General features: G+C 52.2%; 1 protein-coding gene across 1 annotated transcript in view; it reads left to right on the top strand.

Moving 5' to 3' along the window:
• The window catches only part of GLB1 (galactosidase beta 1), a 92,820-nt gene that overhangs the window by 23,747 nt on the left and 48,553 nt on the right, over nt 1–20,520 (top strand). Inside the window, exons 4-9 of the mRNA XM_051818535.2 lie at nt 1,720–1,780; nt 3,017–3,111; nt 11,454–11,634; nt 16,736–16,794; nt 18,492–18,613; nt 18,691–18,731. Of these exons, the coding sequence (XP_051674495.1) occupies nt 1,720–1,780; nt 3,017–3,111; nt 11,454–11,634; nt 16,736–16,794; nt 18,492–18,613; nt 18,691–18,731 (559 nt within the window). The remainder of the gene's footprint in view (nt 1–1,719; nt 1,781–3,016; nt 3,112–11,453; nt 11,635–16,735; nt 16,795–18,491; nt 18,614–18,690; nt 18,732–20,520) is intronic.

Genomic DNA, 20,520 nt, shown 5'->3' with positions numbered 1-20,520 from the left:
TGGCCCAGGAAGGCAGTGGAGGATGGCCCAAGTGCTTGGGCCCTGCACGCGTATGGGAGACCAGGAGAAGCACCTGGCTCCTGCCTTCGGATCAGCGCGATGCACTGGCCGCAGCACACCGGCCGCAGCGGCCACTTTGGGGGTAAACCAACGGCAAAGGAAGACCTTTCTCTCTGTCTCTCTCTCTCACTGTCCACTCTGCCTGTCAAAAATAAAAAAATAAATTTAAAAAATTACAAATCTGAAGGCTCAGCTCAAATACCCTTTCTCCCCCAAAGTTTTTCTTTTTTCCCATTGTGGCTCTACTAATTTTTTTTTTAAAATATTGTTTGGTTGATTTGAAAGGCAGAGTGACAGAAAGAGAAGGAGAAAGAGAGAGAGAGAGAGAGATGTTCCATCGACTGATTCACTCCAAATGCTCACCACAACCAGGGTTGTGCTAGGCTGAAGCCAGGATCCTGGAACTCTGTCCTGGTGTTCCACATGGGTGGCAGGGTTCCAGGTACGTGGACCATCATCCATTGCCTTCATTAGCAGAATCTGGGTTAGAAGCAGAGGAGGGACTTGGGGCCGGCGCTGTGGCATAGTGGGTAAAGCTGCCGCCTGCAGTGCCGGCATCCCATGTGGGTGCCAGTTCTAGTCCCAGCTGCTCCACTTCCTATCCAGCTCTCTGCTATGGCCTGGGAAAGCAGTAGATGATGGCCCAAGTCCTTGGGCCCCTGCACCTGGGTGGGAGACCCACAAGAAGCTCCTGGCTCCTGGCTTTGGATTGGCACAGCTCTGGCCATTGTGGCCATCTAGGGAATGAACCAGCAGATGGAAGCCCCCACCCTCCTCTGCTCTGCCTCTCTGGAACTCTGCCTTCAAATAAATACATGCATCTTTAAAAAAAAAAAAAAAAAAGGCAGAGGTGGGACTAGATCCAAGCCCTCCAGTATGGGATGTAGGCACCCAAAGTGACAGCTTAACCTGCTGCACTACAGTGCGTGCCACTGCTTCAGTAATTTTTTTTTAATAAAGATTTAACTTATTTATCTGAGAGGTAGCGTTATAGACAGTGAGAGGGAGAGACGGAGAGAGAGGTCTTCCATCTGCTGGTTCACTCCCCAGATGGCTGCAGCGGCTGGAGTTGAGTCGACCCCAAGCCAGGAGCTGCTGCTTCTTTGACAGGCAGAGTTGGACAGAGAGAGAGAGAGACAGAGAGAAAGGTCTTCCTTCCGTTGGTTCACCCCCCAAGTGGCAGCTATGGCTGGTGCGCTGCGCCAATCCAAAGCCAGGAGCCTGGTGCTTCCTCCTGATCTCCCATGCGCGTGCAGGACCCATGGACCTGGGCCATCCTCCACTGCCTTCCTGGGCCACAGCAGAGAGCTGGACTGGAAGAGGAGCAGCCGGGAGAGAATCGGGCACCCCATCCGGGACTAGAATCTGGGGTGCCGGCTGCCAGGAGCTTTTTCTAGGTCTCCCACGCGGGTGCAGGAGCCCAAGGACTTGGGCCATCTTCCACTGCTTTCCTAGGCCATAGCAGAGAACTGGATTGGAAGTGGAGCAGCTGGGACTAGAACCGGTGCCTGTATGGGATGCCGGCACTGCAGGCAGAGGATTAACCTACTGCGCCACCATGCCAGCCCCGTGCTTCAGTAATTTTTATCTTCCCTGAGTTCCTTTCGTGAAGCAGACATTTAATGGCATGTGTTCATTTACTTATTAATTATGTTCCAGGGCGGTCTCCCTGCTTGGCTGTTGGAGAAGGAGTCCATCGTTCTCCGCTCTTCTGACCCAGGTGAGTTGTTACAGGCGCCCTGAGAGAATTTCTGAAAGCTTACGTACTTTACACCAAAAAGATCAGAAATGTCCGAGGCTGAGCTGCCTCTGCACAGATACGTCTGACAGTTTAATCGACATTGAAATGCGGGTGTCTTGAGTTACCCGACCAGGTTTTGCTGGTAAGCTGGCAGCTCTGAGCGGGCACCGCACCCTGTTGTGGTTGCCCAGCTGACTCCAGGGCTCTCTGTATTGTGCTGCATTCCTGGTCCAATACACGGCCTGCAGCAGGACCTGCTGACCACAGAGGGCAGATGTGGTCTGGGAGCTGGCACTGGGTTGCTTCCATTTCTTTGTTTACTTTTATGGCATGATTTGTGAATGATAGGGTTTTTTCCCCGTATCATTTAAGATTTATTTATTTACTTAAAAGGCAGAGAAACACACACACACACACACACACACACACAGAATTCCTTTATCTACTGGCTCACTCTCCAAATGGCCACAACACCCAGGGCTAAACCAGGCCAGCGCCAGGAGCCAGGAGCCAGGCACTCCATCCAGGTCTCCCAGGTGCACCAGCAGGCAGCTGTATTTGAAGCAGAGTGGCCAGGGCTCGGACTAGTGCTCTGATATGGATGCTGGTGTTGAAAGTGGCAGCCTGCCCTGCTGTGCCACAGCGTCTGCTCCTACTTGTAAATCTGGATCCGTCAGGAGGTCCCACTTACAGCTGCGTGTCTGTCTGCTGATGCCCTCGATTTCTCTTGGGGCTGGTGGACTTGGTGAAGACGACTTTAACAGCACGGATGAAGTTGGCTTCATAAAAGCCTAGTTTATGTTGCTCTCTGTCGCTCCCTCTTACTCTGTCACAGTCATGTGTTGCATGCTTAGTATGTTACTAGTGTTTTTCTGTGTACTAGCATTTAAACCTTACGGCAACTTTATAAAGCATTTTATCTCCATCATTTGATAATGGAGAAGATGCCATTTAGTAGAACTTAATTTTAAAAATAGGAGAAGCTGTGCTGTGATTGAAAGAAGGACACGCCAGTCACTCCAGACGTGCCCTCTGGCAGACAGACACTGGCCTGTGTCCTTGTCTGCTGCTGAGCTCAGGTGTCTGTCTGGCAGACTTCCACCGTGTGCGGAGCCCCATTTCCCCTGGCCTCTGCTGCCAGCCCCCATATAACCAGGCTGCGTCCGTGTGTCTGCTCTGAGGTGTGTGATGTGTCAACCCCGTCTTGTTTTCCAGATTACCTCGCGGCTGTGGACAAGTGGCTGGGCGTCCTTCTGCCCAAGATGAAGCCTCTGCTCTATCAGAATGGAGGGCCGATTATAACTGTGCAGGTAGCTTGGGCTCGACGAGTGGGAGGCGTCCGTCCTTGCCTGCGTGAACCACAAGTGCCGCAGACCTCCGCCCTGCCACTCTGTCCCGTCAGAGCTGATACTGCGGGGGGTGCTTTTACTTAGAGGCGCTTTCGGAAAGGTGCTAGCGTTTTCAAGTACCTGCTGTGTGCCAGGCTCCATGCCGGACGCCCTGCAAATGCCATTCAGTTCTTCCAGCCACCGTCTTGCTTATTTACTGATTGCTTGGTTAATTGATTCCAGAGGCCAAGAAAGACAAAATCAAGGAGAATGATAAACACAAACAGCTCGTATCGAATTTTTTTTAAGATTTTATTTTCTTTCTTTAAAGATTTATTAATTTATTTGAAAGGCAGAGTTACAGAGATGCAGAGGTAGAGAGAGAGAGAGAGAGAGAGCGTTCTTCCATCCGCTGGTTCACTCCCCTGGTGGCCACAATGGCTGGACCTGTGCCAATCTGAAGCCAGGAACTAGGAGCTTCTTCCAGGTCTCCCACGCGGGTGCAGGGGCCCAAGCACTTGGGGCATCTTCCACTGCTTTCCCAGGCCATAGCAGGGAGCTGGGTTGGAAGTGGAGCAGCCGGGACCTGAACCACTGCCCGTATGGGATGCCGGCACTGCAGGCAGCAGCTTTACCTGCTACGCCACAGCACCAGCCCCAGAGAGACAGAGATCTTCCATCCCCTGATTCACTTTCAAATGACCACAACAGCCAGGGCTGGGCCAAGCTAAAGCCAGGAGCCTGGATCTTTTTCCCAGTCTCCCATGTAAGTGGCAGGGGCCCAAGCACTTGGCCCATCTTCCACTGCTTTTCCAAACACATTAGCAAGGAGCTGGATTGGAAATGGAGCAGCCAGGACTCAAACCAGTGCTCATATGAGATGCCAGTGTCACAGGTGGCAGCTTTAGCTGCCACGCCACAGCACCAGCGCCCCCCCTCCCCCCACCCCCGTCAATGGGTTTACTCCCAAAATGCCTGGAATGCCTGGAATAACCAGGGCTGGGCAAGGCCAGGGTCAGGAGTTGAAAACTCAGTCTGGGTTCCCATGTGGGTGGCAGGGACTCAATACAGGAAACATCACCTGCTCTCCCCGCCTCCCCCCAGTGTGCATTAGCAGGAAGCTGGAACTGGGAGCCGGAGCCTAGGACTGAACCCAGACACTTGATGTAATCTCATTCATTCATTTATTTTTTATTTACTTATTTTTTTGACAGAGTGGACAGTGAAAGAGAGAGACAGAGAGAAAGGTCTTCCTTTACCATTGGTTCACCCTCCAATGGCCGCTGCAGCCGGCGCACCGCGCCTATCCGATGGCAGGAGCCAGGTACTTATCCTGGTTTCCCATGGGGTGCAGGGCCCAAGCACTTGGGCCATCCTCCACTGCACTCCTGGGCCACAGCAGAGAGCTGGACTGAAAGAGGGGCAACCGGGACAGAATCTGTCGCCCCAACCGGGACTAGAACCCGGAGTGTTGGTGCCGCAGGAGGAGGATTAGCCTAGTGAGCCGCAGCGCTGGCCTCATTAATTTATTTTTAAAGATTTACTTATTTGTAAAGATTCATTTATTTATTTATTTGAAAAGTTTGAAAGCAGAGTTACAGAGTAAAAAGGAGAGAGAAAGAGAGAGAGAGATCTTTCATCCACTAGTTTACTCTCCAGATAGCCATAACCTCCAGGATTGGACCAGGCCAAGGCCAGGAGCCTGGAACTCCATCCAGGTCTCCTATTTGGGCGGCAGGGGCCCAGACACTTGGGCCATCTTCCTCTGCTTTCCCAGGTGCTTTAGTAAGGAGCTGGATCAGATGTCCTGGAGCAGCTGGGACTTGAACCGATATCCATATGGGGTGTCGGAGTCACAGGTGGCCGCTTAGCCTGCTGTATCACAACACCAGCCCCTAAGATTGATTTATTTGAAAGGCAGAATTGCAGGGGGAGGGGAAGAGACAGAGAGGTCTTCCATCCCTTGTTCACTCCCCAAATGGCTGCAACATGACAGGGGCCCAAGCACTTGGGCCATCTACTGCCTTTGCAGGCACACTAGCACAGAGCTGGATCTGACATGTAGCAGCTGGAACCTGAACCAGTGCTCCAATATGGAATGCTGGCCTTGCAAGTAACAGGTTAATCTGCTGAGCCATAACGCCAGCCCATCCACCTTCCTTTTAAAATACGCCCTGGGAGGCAGCAGATGATGGGTCAGTTACTTGGGTCCCTGCTACCCACATAGAGGCCCTCGTTGAGTTCTAGGCTCCTGACTTTGACTAGGCCCATCCCTGGCTATTGCAAGCATTTAGGGGCTGAAGCAACAGATGGAAGATCTGTCTGTCTCTTGTCTCTGCCTTTCACATGAAGTGAAAAGAAAAAAAAAAAAAACGGGGGCTGGTGCTGAGGCACAGTGGGTTAAGCTGCCATCTGCAGTGCTGGCATCCCCATTGGGTGCCTGTTTGAGTCCTGGCTGCTCCACTTCGAATTCAAACCCTTGCTTTTGAGCCGGGAAAGCAGCAGAAAATGACCCAAGTGCTTGGTTGGGCCCCTGTACCCGTGTGAGAGACCCGGAGGAAGCTCCTGGCTCCTGGCTTTGGATCAGCACAGCTCTGGCCATTGTGGCCATCTGCTGGAGTGAAACAGCATATGGAAGACCTCTCTCTCTCTCCCTCCCTCTCTCTCCCTCTCTCTCTCCCTCTCTCTCTCCCTCCCCCTCTCTCTCTCTCTGCCTCTTTTTAACTCTGACTTTCAACTAAATCTTTAAAAAAAAAAAAATAAAGATTTATAAAATAAATACATGAGGCCGGCACTGTGGCTCACTAGGCTAATCCTCCGCCTGTGGCGCCAGCACACCGGATTCTAGTCCTGGTCGGGGTGCCGGATTCTGTCCTGGTTGCCCCTCTTCCAGGCCAGCTCTCTGCTATGGCCCGGGAATGCAGTGGAGGATGGCCCAAGTCCTTGGGCCCTATACCTGCATGGGAGACCAGGAGAAGCACCTGGCTCCTGGCTTCGGGTCAGCGTGGTGCCTCGGCTACAGCGTGCTGGCCGCGGTGGCCATTGGAGGGTAAACCAATGGTAAAGGAAGACCTTTGTCTCTCTCTCTCACTACCCACTCTGCCTGTCAAAAAAACTCAGAGTTATAGAGAGAGAGAGAGGGAGAGAGAGAACGAGATCTTCCATCCACCAGTCCACTCCACAGATGGCTACAATGGCCAGGGCTGAGCCAGGCTGAAGCCAGGAGCCAGGGACTTCATCTGGGTCTCCCAGGTGGGTGGCAGGGTTCCAAGCACTTGGACCATCTTCTGTAGCTTTTCCCAGGCCATTAGCAGAGAGCTGGATCGGAAGTCAAGCATCAGGGACTCGAACTGGCACTCGTATGGCACTCAGTGGCTTAACCTGCTACACCACAGCGCCGTCTCCTCTACAGTTTCTAGTGTTTGTAAACTCCTTAGGTGAAACAGAAAACCACATTAATTGGACATTTACCAAGTTTGTCCTTCCTGAGAAAAGTAAAGTTAGGAAGCAATTGCTGCCCTTGACCACGGAGGGGAAGCAGGTGCACTCCTAGGAGCGCAGGCCAGGCATCCTGTGAGCAGAACTGGGGACAGGTCCTGGTAGGGAGAGGGCGTGGCCTGCCCTCAGTGGGCTCCCTGCCCCCAGTGTGAGCAGAGGAGGTGCTGAGAGGCTGAGCCGAGGAAACAGGTCCTCTCGGGAAGGGGCAGCTGCTGCCCACACAGGACACGCAGCGCACACTCGCTGCACCTTATCTTCTCTCCATCTTGAGTGTGCTCCGGTGGCGCTCATGGGAGCCACGTTTTCCTGTGTGCAGAGAGCCAGCCCACGGTCTGAGTGCATCTTTGCTCTGCACCTGGGTCCTCTTCCTTTCTCCTGCTCTAAGGTGAATATCTTTTTATCTGCTGTCAGTTTTGTGTTTGCTGCTCCTTGACTCACTTTCAGTTTCTGCTGACAACGTTTCTGCTCCTTCTGCCGATGGAAACGCCACCAAATTCATAGCCGGCATTGACTCTGCCCAGGAGAGCCAGGTGGGCTCTGTCCTGGGGGTGTTTCTTCTCCTGTCCACCCCTGGTGACCTTGGAGGACTCCACTGTGGGTCCTGCCAGATGACTCTAACCCCCTCCCCCCTCCCCCTCACATCTCCACCTGCTGGAACCTCACCTAGTCATTTTTGGTCCTTGTTTACTAAATAAATGAATATAGAAAAAATACAATTCTCACTCAAACCTTAGGAGCCATACGCAAAGCACTTCAAATCTTGGCAGTTTCCTTGAATTTTTTTAAAGATTTATTTATTTGAAAGGCAGAGTTACAGAGAGGCAGAGGCAGAGAGAGGTCTTCTATCTGCTGGTTCACTCCCCAAATGGCCACAATGGCTGGAGCTGCACCGATCCAAAGCCAGGTGCTTCTTCCAGTCTCCCACACGGGTGCAGGGGCCCAAGGACCTGGGCCATCCTCCACTGCTTTCCCAGGCCATAGCAGAGAGCGGAATTGGAAGTAGAGCAGCCAGGACTCGAACCAGCAGCCAGGACTCAAACCGGCACCCATATGGGATGCTGGTGCTGCAGGCTGGACAAGCTTGTTTATTTTAAAGCATGTAACAGGAAGATGCAAATGGATACATAAGACCTGACAAAGTGAGATCATAGAAGAAGACTGGGTAAGGGTAGAAAACACAGCAGGTGGCAGCTCTCTTTTTTCTGTGTCTCTCTGCCTCTCAAATAAATAAAAAATAATAAATAAATACCATGTTTGGCTCACACAGACTCATTTTGCATTACATACAGGTTGAAATTTTACTGTTGTATATGTATATTAAAGATTGATTTATTGGGCCAGTGAGTGGTGTAGCAGGTAAAATCTACCACCTACAACACCAACATTCCGTATTGGCGCAGGTTCAAGCCCCAGCTGCTCTGCTTCTGATCCAGCTTCTTGCTGATGGCCTGGGGAAAGCAATGGAAGATGGCCCAAGTACTTGGGCCCCTGCATCCACATGGGAGACCAGGAGGAATTTCTCTCTCTCTTTCTGTAACTCTGCCTTTCAAATAAATAAATAAATCTTTAAAAATTAAAATATAAAAAGCCAAATAAATATCAGTTGGCTGATTTTGAAAGGGTTACAGAGAGATAACTTCCATCCACTAGTTCACTCCCCGGGTGGCTGCAGCAGCCAGTGCTGGGCAAGGCCAAAGTCAGGAGCTGGGAGTTACATCTGGGTCTCCCACACGGGTGGCAGGGGCCCAGACACATTGGCCGTCTTCTGTTTTTTACCAGACAGTTAGTAGAGAGCTGGATCAGAAGTGGAGCAGCCAGGACATGGATCTGCTCAAATGGGATGTCAGCATCACAGGCTGCAGTTTATATTTTTTTAAAAGTTTATTTAAAAAGCAGAATTACAGAGAGAGGAAGAAACACACACACACACACACACAAATCTTCCATCCTGTGGTTCACTCCCCAAATGGCCACAGTGGACAGGGCTGGGTCGGGCTGAATCCAGGAGCCTGGCTCTCCATCCTCATTTCCTGTGTGGCTGGCACGGCCCCAAGCACCTGGGCCATCCCCACTGCTTCCCCAGGGGCATAAACAGAGAGGTGGATCAGAAGGTTAGCAGCCGGGACTCCCGCTGGTGCTCACGTGGGATGTTGGTGTGCAGGTGGTGGCTCACGCTGGGCCACAACTCCAGGCCCTGCAGTTGTGTGTTTTAAACAGGTTTTGCAACATCACAACATAGGGCTCATGTTTATAAATGTGCAGTGCAATAAACCGTTCTAACGTGAAAGCCCACATCGCCACCGTGTAAGGGTGGGAAATCCACGCCACCAGCATCCTCGGAGCTTCCCAGGTGGCCGAGTTTCATTTTATTACCAGACAGCAATGCTTCGTAACCTCTTTTCTTTTAGCAGTGTTGCCCCTAAGGAGCTCATGTAGACTTTTGTTTCCTAATTGTCCCCTTTGCTCCCATGAAATTCTAATACCTGGCATATTGTGTATCTGTCTATGTACTGTATGTGTATCTAGTTTTATACATACAAAGGACAAGACTTTTTCAATCTCCTTTGCACCCAGTTGGGGATACCTGTCTGCCTGGTTGCGAACAGGGTGCAGAGTGGGCCTCCCACCCTCAGCTCTGTTGCCGTTTTGCACCTGACAGTTCTTTGTTGTGGGGTTGTCTGTGCCCTGCAGGATGCTTAGCTGCAGCCTTGGCTTCCACTCTGCCATTAGCACCCTCCGCAGCAGGGACGATAACGTTTCCAGACATCGCCAGGTGTCCCCTGGCGCGCGCGCGAGTCCCTGGTTAAGAGCTACCGTTAGCACACACGGATGCTGATTACTGAGCACGGAAGCGGAGACACCTGGGTGCCTGACGGCAGAGGTCAAGTCAGCAGTGGTGTGGCCAGAGCCAGCATTTGTCCTCGTAATGCCGTGAGCGTGTTTGCTATTACAGTGCAAAAGCCGTGCTACAGCTGGTGCATTCAGTGTGCTGCCAGCTTGGAAGAACACACTCACTGCCCGTGTCTATTTGGTGTGCGTTTACATCTGGAAGGCCTTCTATGTGCTTCCCGTGGGTGTCTCTGGGCAGTGGACAGCACAGATCCTCTTTCCGTTTGCTGATACTCCTACCATGGGAAGGTGTTACTGATGTCAAGTTTGAAGTGTCTGTCGTAGGGGAGAATAGCATTACAGTCTGAAAGCCAGTTCTTTGTTTTTGTTTTTCTTATCTCTGGGCTGTGGGAGAGGGTAGTGGGCAACTTGAAAGTTGAGTCTCTTTTTAGAAGAGTTAGAGACCTGAGAGAAGGAGACTTCCTGGCCATCGTTAAGCCTGCTCACTTAGCAGACGCTGCGCAGATGTTTTCTGCAAACAAAAGTTTGCATTAGGAGCTGGATGTTTGGTGTGGCAGTTAACGTGCTGGCGGGGACACCTGCCTCCTGTATCCGAGTGCCTGGGTTCGAGTCTCTCCTCTGCTCCCAGTCCCAGCTTCCTGCTGGTGTGCACCCTGGGAGGCAGTGATGATGGCTCAGGTACTTGGGTCAGGGCTGGCCTTGTGGCGCAGCAGGTTAAACCACCGCCCACAGGACTGTGACCCATCTGCACTCTGCTTCAAGTGCAGCATCTCCGCCCATGAACCAGCTCCTTGCAATGCAGCTGGGGCGGCAGTGGACGATGGCCCAACTGCTGGGCTTCAGCCTGGCCCAGGCTTGGCTGTTGCCACCTCGGGAGTGAACCAGCACATGGAAGATCTCTCTCTCAGATCTCTTTCCATGTCTCTGCTTTCCCTGTCTCTGTGTAACTCTGCCTTTCAGATAAATAAATTTTTTAAAGATTTATTTATTTATATGAAAGAGTTACACGGAGAGAGAAGGGGAAACAGAGAGAGAAGTCTTCCATACGCCGATCTGAAGCCAGCAGCCAGGAGCTTCCTCCGGTGTCGCTCCTCCGCGGGCTCGTGGGAGAACGACACTGGACCGGACGCTGTTGTTTAAGCGAATGACTCTGCGTTGTGTGCTCAAGTTTGCTCCTGTGCTAACCACATTCTAACCGCATTCCACTTGGTGTGTGTCCGCATTCTTGTTATTCTCTCGGCGCGTGGTGCGAGATGTCTGCGGCGCATAAGCAAATCCCCCCGCGCTGTTTCTATCGCATCTTTATAGTCCTCTCCCACCAGTCCGTGCTCTGCTGCCCACGTGCTGAACACGCTGTTCTCCTCCAATCAGAGGTTGGGTCAGGAATCAGCTAATTGAAGAAACAGCTGTGTAAGATTTGTTTACTCCCTCTCAGCGCCATATGGTGGGAGATCAGACGCATAGAGTTAGTCTCAATAGTCTCAGTACTTATTTTGCCATGTTGCGGGAGACGGGCCCTGCTCCCCACAGGGCCCTGCTCCCCACACTTCGGGTCTTCCCACGCAGGTGCAGGGGCCCAAGGACTTGGGCCATCCTCCATTGCTTTCCAAGGCCATAGCAGAGAGCTGGATCAGAAGTGGAGCAGCCGGGACTCGAACCGGCACCCATATAGGATGCTGGCACTGCAAGTGGCAGCCCCCCCCCATGCCACAGTGCTGGCCCCTCAAATAAATAAATATTTAAAATACTTAAGTACTTGGGTCTCAGCCACCCACATGGGAGACCCAGTAGAGTGGGTCTAGTCCTGGCCTAGAGCAGGCTGTTGCAGGGATTTGGGGAATGAACCAGCAGATAGGTGTCTCATCTCTGCCTCTGTCCCTCAAATAAATTTAAAAAAGAAAGAAAGAAAGAAAAAAAAGCTCATGTTAGAAGGGCGACGCTGGGAGCTCTGACTTGTCTGCTTCTGTGATCTGCAGGTTGAAAACGAATACGGCAGCTACTTCTCCTGTGACTACGACTACCTGCGTTTCCTGCAGAAGCGCTTCCACTACTACCTGGGTGACAGCGTGCTCCTGTTCACCACCGACGGCGCGCATAAGAAGTTCCTGCAGTGCGGGGCGCTGCAGGGCCTCTACGCCACGGTGGACTTCGGTGTAGGTGGGTGTCCGTAGTCGGAGGAGACAGCGCAGCATCAGCTTTCTACTAAGTTGATGGCGCCAGGCAGCAGCTGTTGGTTTTCTGTGACACGGGGGCAGGCTGCGTGAGTTTTCTCACATTCTCCTTGTCAAGCAGCAGGTGCAGTAGAACAGCTACACCCTTCACTGGCCCAGGGTTATGCCACTTCAGCTTCCAGAGTAGCGTCGTTTCCAGCGTCGGTGAGGCTAGGCCGGACCAGCATACCGCATTCTTGGGAGCTGGGCTGGGGCGAGCAGGTCCAGCTGTGGGGAGCTCGGCCCTGCAGCGGCCGCTCCTCTGGCTCAGTCTGGAGTGGCTGCTGCTCTCCTCTCCCGTCCTGACCTGTCCTGTCCTCCCATGTTGCTGTGGCCGTAGCAGACTCCAAAGCTGAATGTCCTGGGCCCATCAGCCTCTGGGGCAGGGAGCTCCTCTGTGATCTCTCGGCGTAACTCGTAACACCAAGGCTTGTTGGAGGAGGTTTGCCAGAGGTCACAGAGGCTCGGTGCTGTGTAAGCAGCAGAGGTCCCCCAGATGGGTGGGCAGTGTGGCTAGGTGCTTCTGGCCATGCAAGATGGTGACCTTCTTCACCTAGGCTGAGAGCAGCTTTCGTAAGGGACATGACGGCCCGGGCAGCGTGTGAGCAGAGATAGGGTCCTAGACTGGGAGTCTCACTCCCCATTCATTCATTTTGTGCTCTGAAGGACTTCATTTATTTTTAAGATTCATGTATTTAGTTTGAAAGGCAGAGTTGCAAAGAGAGAGAGGGAGAAATGAGAGAGAGAGGTCTTCCATCCACTGGTTCACTCTCCAGTTGGCCACAATGGCCAGCACTCAGCCAGGCTGAAGCCAGGAGCTTCAGCTGGGTCTCCCACATGGGTGCAGGTGCCCAAACACTTGGGCCATCCTCCACTGCTTTCCCAGGCTGTTAACAGGGAGCTGGATCAGAAGTGGAGCAGCCAGAACTTCAACTGTTGCCCATATGGGATGCCGGCGTCCTAGGTGGCAGCTTAACCCACTGTGCCACAATGCCGGCCTCTGGAAGACATTATTCAGACAATTGCCATCTTTGAATAGAGACTATAGGCTAGATAATAGTATTGGGGTGGCCGGCACTGCGGCTCAAGGCTAATTCTCCGCCTGTGGCGCCGGCACACCGGGTTCTAGTCCCAGTCAGGGCGCCGGATTCTGTTCCAGTTGCCCCTCTTCCAGGCCAGCTCTCTGCTGTGGCCCGGGAGTGCAGTGGAGGATGGCCCAAGTGCTTGGGCCCTGCACCCCATGGGAGACCAGGAGAAGCACCTGGCTCCTGGCTTCAGATCAGCACGGTGCGCCGGCCACAGCGGCTATTTGGGGGGTGAACCAACAGAAAAAAGGAAGACCTTTCTCTCTGTCTCTCTCTCTCTCACTGTCCACTCTGCCTGTCAAAAAAAAAAAAAAAAATAGTACTGGGGCAGGTATTTATTTAGTAGTTAGGGTGGCAGTTAAGATACTTATGGCCCTATGTTAAATACTTGGGTTTGATACTCAGCTCTGGCCCCTGAGTCCACCTTCCCACTGATGACCTTAGAAGGTGACAGTGATGGCTCACGTAATCGAGTTGCTACCATCTACATGGAGAGCTAGACTGTGTTCCTGGCCCCTGACTTCAGCCCAGCCCAGCCTTAGCTATTACAGACACTTGGAAAGTGAACCAACTGATGAGACTTCTCTCTGGCCTTCACTCTCGCTCTCTGCCTCTCAAAAAAAAATAATGATAGTATAGTATCAATATTAATTTCCTGATTTTTGTAGTTGTTTTTTTAAGAATTCTTAGGAAATTCACACTGAAATATTTAGTGACAAAGGTTCGACATGACCCAGGAATGATACCGTGTGTGTGTGCTAAAGTAAATATTATAAAATGTTGGAAATTAGGCAATCTTTTTTTGAAGATTTTTTTATTTTTTTATTTTATTTTATTTATTTTTTTTTTGACAGGCAGAGTGGACAGTGAGACAGAGAGACAGAGAGAGGTCTTCCTTTGCCGTTGGTTCACCCTCCAATGGCTGCTGCAGCCAGTGTACTGCGCTGATCCGATGGCAGGAGCCAGGTACTTCTCCTGGTCTCCCATGGGGTGCAGGGCCCAAGCACTTGGGCCATCCTCCACTGCACTCCCGGGTCACAGCAGAGAGCTGGCCTGGAAGAGGGGCAACCGGGACAGAATCCGGTGCCCCGACCGGGACTAGAACCCGGTGTGCCTGTGCTGCAAGGCAGAGGATTAGCCTAGTGAGCCGCAGCACTGGCTTTTTTTGAAGATTTTGTTTATTTATTTCAAAGGTGGAGGTGACAGAGAGAGAGAGAGAGACAAAGAGATCTTCCATCTGGTAGTTCACTCCCCAAATGGCCTTAATGGCCGGGGCTGCACCAGGCTAAACCCAGGAGCCAAGAACTCCATTCGGGTCTCCCACAAGAGTGGCAGGGGCCCAAGCACTTGGGCCATCATCTGCGTTCCAGAGGATGGGCCATGTTTCCACTCCCAGGCCGCAGATGACGGAAAGCATGATCCACCTTCCCCAGGTGCATTAGCAGGGAGCTGCGCAGAGCTGGGACTTGAACCATCACTGCAGAATGGGATGTCCGTGTCCCAGGCTTAACCCACTGCACCACGATGCCACCTCTTAGCAATGGGGGAATCTTGGTGAAGGGACTGTGAGTGTTCTTTGTACTGGCCTTACAGCTTTTTGTAAGTTTGGTATCATTTCAAAATAAAAGGTTACACAAAAATTAAAAAGGCGCAGCCATACAAGTAGCTCTCCTCTGAGTGTGCAGCGCTCCTTGCACATCGCACCCCCAACACTTGCCCTGCCTGAAATGCGGGGATCAGGCTGAAGTCACTTTTTAAAAAAGATTTACTTATTTATTTGAAAGGCAGGGTTGGGGAGAGAGAGAAATCTTCCACTCACTGGTTCACTCCTCAAATGGCTGCAACAGCCAGGGCTGGCCAGACCTAAGTTAGAAGCCAGGAACTCCATCCTGATCTGTCACGTGGGCGCCAGAGGCCCAGGTGCTTGGCCATTCTCTGCTGTTTCTCCAGGCTCATTAGCTGGGAGCTGGCTCAGAAGCAGAGCAGCTAGGACTCAAACCTGCATTCTGATATCAGATGCCAGCATGACGCGGCTTAACCTGTGCTCCACACTGGCCCCTGAAGTCACATTTTTAAGGAGGTTGTTCTACATTACCAAGAAAGAGAAGAAGAGAACTGACCTTCGGGGAATGGGGCGTTTCTAGAAACCTGGCCGCTTGCTCAGAGCCGCTGGTGATGCAAGGCTCGTCTGCAGAGAGCTGCGGAGGCCGCGGCCTGCTGGCTCCGCCAGCCTTGGCTCCTCCCCCCCCAGTGAGGCGGAGACACGGCATCTTTCTGTTGGGAGGCTCACACTGAGGGCGACCAGGAGCTTGTTGTAACATCATTCGTTCCTGAGGTGGTAGTGTGGTTGAAAAACAGCCCACTGCAAAGCCGGGGAGCCTGGGGTAGAAGGGGGCACTGCCCTGGGCCCGGGGGTGAGGGTGGTTCATGAGAGCCACGGTTAAAAATCTGAATACTGTTTAATGCCTGATAGTGAAAAATGCAGCATAAAGTAAATGAAATTCCGCTTTTTAAAAAATATGTAAAACATTTACTTTAAATTCTATTTTTTTATTTTCTTTTTATTTGAAAGGCAGAAAATGGAGAATGAGACAGAGATAGAGAGGCATGTTCCGTCTGCCGGTTCACTCTGCAAAGGCCCGGAGCAGTCAGTACTGGGGCGGGCTGAAGCGCAGAGCCTGGAACTCCATCCTGGTTTCCCCAGGGGGCAGCAGGGGCCCAGGTGCTTGAGCCATCACCTGCTGCCTCCCGGGAAGCTGGGTCAGAAGCAGAGTAGCTGGGACCCTGAGCAGGCGCTCTGATATGGAATGCGGTGCACCAAGTGGCAAGTTTAAGCACTGTGCCGCATACCCATCCTGAATCTTTTTAAAGATTTCTTTTAATTATTGGAAAGACAGAATAACGGAGGTGCGGATCCAAGTCTCCCAGGTAGATGGTACAGCACCAGCCCCGAAGACTCCACCTCTTAATGCTGGTTACACTGAGCGTTAGTGGCTAACAGTGGTCAGAGCCTGTGACAACCCCATTCCTAGAGGAAAAGTCCACATCAGAATAAAGAGCTAATTCTGGGAGCTGGCGCTATGGCGTAGCGGGTAAAACTGCCGCCTGCAGTACCAGAATCCCATATGGGTGCTGGTTCAAGTCCTGGCTGTTTCAGCTTTTTTTTTTTTTTTTAAAGATTTTATTTATTTATTTGAGAGATAGAGTTACAGACAGTGATAGGGAGAGACAGAAAGAAAGGTCTTCCTTCCGTTGGTTCACTCCCCAAATGGCCACAACGGTCGGAGCTGTGCTGATCCCAAAGCCAGGAGCCAGATGCTTCTTCCTGGTCCCCATGTGGGTGCAGGGGCCCAAGAACTTGAGCCATATTCCACTCTGAGGCCACAGCAGAGAGCTGGAGTGGAAGAGGAGCAGCCAGGATTAGAACCGGAGTCCATATGGGATGCCGGCACTACAGGCGCCGGCGCCTGTTCCACTTCTGATTCAGCTCTCTGCTGTGGCCTGGGAAAGCAGTAGATGATGGCCCAAGTGTTTGGGTTCCTGTACCGGTGTGGAAGACTTGGAAGAAGCTCCTGGCCCCTGGCTTTGGATCCGTCCAGCTCCAGCTGTTGTGGCCATCTGGGGGGTGAGCTAGCGGATGGAAGATCCCTCTCTGCTTGCCTCTGCCTTTGCCCCTCTGTAACTCTGCCTTTCAAGTGAATAAATGAATCTTTGACTTGGGTACCTTACACACTGGATTCCAGAGCCCCAAGACTTTAACCACAGGGTGGTGGATCACAAGGCTCGAGGTAGCAGTTACTGTGATGTGTGGTCTGCACAGCTAGGTTCCAGCATATGGATTTGGGGGGGACGCCAATATTCCGACCACAGCAGGGCCCCTGCTGAAGTCCATGAAAGGCACCTGTGATTTTAACTTCTTGTCATTTGTGTGACTGACCTTCCTCTACCCCTTGCGATTTTCAGGTAACAACATCACGGATGCTTTCCAAATCCAGAGGAATAGTGAGCCCAGAGGACCCTTGGTGAGAACTGGGGGTGAGCTGTGGAGACCTGGGCTTGTGCTGACTTCATCACGGCTGTGCCACGGGAGGCTGGGTGTGGCTCCTTGGTTTAATTTATTTGAAAGGTGGAGTTACAGAGACAGAGGGAGAGATGGAGAGGGAGATCCTCCATCTGCTGGAACACTCCCCACATGGCCACAACAGCCAGGCTGAAGCCAGGAGCCAGGAGCCTCTTCCAGGTCTCCCACGAGGGTGCAGGGGCCCAAACATCCTCCACTGCTTTCCCAGGCACATTAGAAGGGAGCTGGATTGGAAGTGGAGTAGCTGGGACTTGAACCGGCGCCCATATGGAATGGTGGCTGCTTATCCTACTACTGTGCCACAGTGCTGCCCCCAGGCCTTGTGTTCCTGCATCTTGGGCTCATCTGGGCCTCCAGGCAACCCTCAGGGGTGATTTGACTGTTTCATTTTCAGTGAGACTTGGGGAACATAGCAAGGGTCCTTCAGGCAGGAGTGGCTGGGCCAGGATCTGAGTTCAACCTGTTTGTGGCACAGTTTCTCCACCTGTGAAGTGTTGGTGAACCACTCCCTTGGGGATCTTGGTAAAACGGAAAGCTTGGTCTACTGGGCCTGGCGTGGGGCCGGAGATGCTGCGTTTCTGACAGGTAGCCAGGTGGCGTTGAGGATGTCGTTTGCAGACCACACTGTGAGTTGCGGGGCGCAGGAGGTGGTGGTGGCAGGCTCCGGGCGGGAGCAGGCATGTGTGAATTCTCCCCCGCCCCCCTCCCTTCCTGTTACTGTTACTCAGCCCAGCCTCTTACTCCTTGCGGGGGTCAGCCTGCCCCACCTGCCCCACTCCCTTGTTACTAAATGGCTGCCCCACGTGTCTACAAGCCTTATGTTCGGACCAGCCTTTGCAGTCTGCTCTCTGCGTTCACAGCCCCTGGGTGGAGCTGTTCCCTGGAACCTGAGGCCAGGAGGCCCATACAGATCTCTCTTCCTTCTCCAGGGCAATGCCCGAGAGAAACCTGAGGGTCTGAGCCTGCGTTGCAGGACAGCCTGAGACCTCAGAATCCTTGTCCACCCGACGCATCCAGATGAATGGGGAGCTGATTATTTGCTCTGAGTATTTTGCTGTCCATTCCGGATCCATTAAGACTTTCCTACCGTGTTGAGACTTGGGCGGTATTAACAAAATTGACGTAGGTAAAACTTTTTAGCAAAGTTGCCCCTCAGTGTTCATGGGGGATGGGTTCCAGCAAACCCCCTTTGTAGGAAAATCTGTGGATGCTCAGGTCCCTTATCGGAAACAGTGCGGTATCCACACATCCTCCACACACAGTGTAAATGCTGTGCAAAGAGGCTATAGCGTGTTTGAGGGTTAGGACAAGAAAAAGGAGGCTGTGTATGCTCAGTGCAGTACGGTTGCTTTTTTCTCTCAAATATTTTCCATTTTCAATCCGTGATTGGTTGAATCCATAGATAGAAATAACTGACCATGTTTGTGTTGTGTGCGGTGAGATTTCTGTCTTGGGGTTCATGCTGGAGGACTAAATACAAGCAGTGTTGTGACTGGTGTCCTTGTCGGTCCCTCAGCCTGGGTTCGGCGTTCACATCAACCCCCTCTCACTTGGTGGGGTAGAGGGGGCATTGCAGGGATGCCCGAGCACTGCAGGGCCTACGTGCATGTTAAACTCCATGTCCTTGTCTTTTGTCAGGTCAACTCTGAATTCTATACTGGCTGGTTAGACCACTGGGGCGAACAGCACTCGACAGTCCAGAGTGAAGCAGTGGCCTCCGCCCTCTATGACATCCTTGCCCATGGAGCGAACGTGAACATGTGAGTGCTCATTGTGGGGGGGTGCCCTCCACTGCCGTGTCACAGTGAAGTATTATGTACACTCTCTTTCTTTGTAGGTACATGTTTATAGGTGGGACCAATTTTGCCTATTGGAACGGTAAGAGCAATTTAATATCTATTTGTGCAAGCAAACGCTATCATGTTTCTGTTGCTTGATTTAGGGAATATACCTAAAGACAATTTCTGGTTTTTATTTTTGTTCTCCCCTCTATTTTCTAATATATAACAGTTAACTTGAGATTTATTTATTTGAAAGACACAGTTACGGACAGAGGTAGAGACAGAGAGGGGTCTTCTATCCCCTGGTTCACTCCCCAAATGGCCACAATGGCCAGAGCTGAGCTGATCTGAAGCCAGGAGCCAGGAGCTTCTTCCAGGTTTCCCACATAGGTGCAGGGGCCCAAGCACTTGGGTCATATTTCACTGCTTTCCCAAGTGCATTAGCAAGGAGCTGGATCAGAAGTGGAGGAGCAATAGGCTAATCCTCCCCCTAGCGGCCCCGGCACACCGGGTTCTAGTCCCGGTCAGGGCGCCGGATTCTGTCCTGGTTGCCCCTCTTCCAGGCCAGCTCTCTGCTGTGCCCAGGGAGTGCAGTGGAGGATGGCCCAGGTGCTTGGGCCCTGCACCCCATGGGAGACCAGAAGCACCTGGCTCCTGGCTTTGGATCAGCGCGGTGCGCCGGCCGCAGTGCGCCGGCCGCAGCGGCCATTGGAGGGTGAACCAATGGCAAAGGAAGACCTTTCTCTCTCTCTCACTGTCCACTCTGCCTGTAAAAAAAAAAAAAAAAAAAAAAAAAAAAAAAAAAAAAAAAAAAAAAGTGGAGCAGCTGGGTCTTGAAGCAGTGCCCATATGGAATGCCAGCACTGCAGGCCAGGGCCTTAAGCTGCTGTGCTACGGTGCCAGCCCAACCTATATGATTTTTTTTAAAGATTTATTTTACTTACTTGAAAGTAAGTTATGGAGGGAGGGAGGGAAGGAGAGAGAGAGATTTTTTTTAAAAGATTTATCTTATTTATTTGAAAGACAAAGTTAACAGAGAGAGGTAGAGCCAGAGAGAGGCAGAGAGAGTGAGAGAGAGGTATTCCATCCACTGATTGACTCCCTAAATGACCACAATGGCCAGGGCTGAGCTGATCCAAAGCCAGGAGCTTCTTCTGGGTCTCCCACGTGGGTGGGACATCTGTCAGAACAGACGGGCGTCCCTCCAGACAGAAGCTGAGTGGCCAGCCATTCAGACTTGGAAAGCAAGGTTATACGATTTGTGGCTCAGGGAAGAGCTGAGGGCTGAGTATGCAGTTTGTATTCAGACTGGGGCTCAGAATAACTTGGTTCTCACACGGTGCCTTGCACAACATTCTGAAGTGGCAGAGAGAGGCACAAAGCCTGGCTGGTCCACAGGTGGCAGCATCGGCCTCACCTGCGAGCCCGTTGGAAATGCAGTCCCACCAGACCTGCTGAATCAGACTGAATCGGCGCCAGGAGGCTGGGTGCTAACAAACTGTGTGTGACTCTCACACAAAGGGTTGCCCAGTGGTGCAGCTCGTGCCTGCAAGCAATCGGAGGCACAGCTGGGGAGGCTCTGGTCAGGACTGTGCTCCTTGGACCCTAATTGCAGGGACACTTGCTGTCCTGGTCCTTTCGCACACGCGGTCCTGGCACCAGTCACTGCTCTCTGGGGTGGGTCCTGTTTCCGGGGAGACAGACCACGAGACGACTAGGCAGGCAGCAGAGCAGGTGTGACCTCAGGAGCAACTCCTGTAAGAGAGAGTCGGGAGAAGCCGCGCCGTGACACAGTTTGGCAAAGGCCCTGGAGTTGGGATGGCCCTGGGAGGCCAGGGGACTGGCTTTTCAGATCCCGCGTTGGTCCATGTCAGAAGAGGGCGATC

The sequence above is a fragment of the Oryctolagus cuniculus genome, chromosome 4 (assembly GCF_964237555.1).
Source record: "Oryctolagus cuniculus chromosome 4, mOryCun1.1, whole genome shotgun sequence".
Lineage (NCBI taxonomy): Eukaryota > Metazoa > Chordata > Mammalia > Lagomorpha > Leporidae > Oryctolagus > Oryctolagus cuniculus.
Note: the sequence above shows the minus strand (reverse complement) of the source record. Positions and strands in the feature narration are given on the sequence as shown.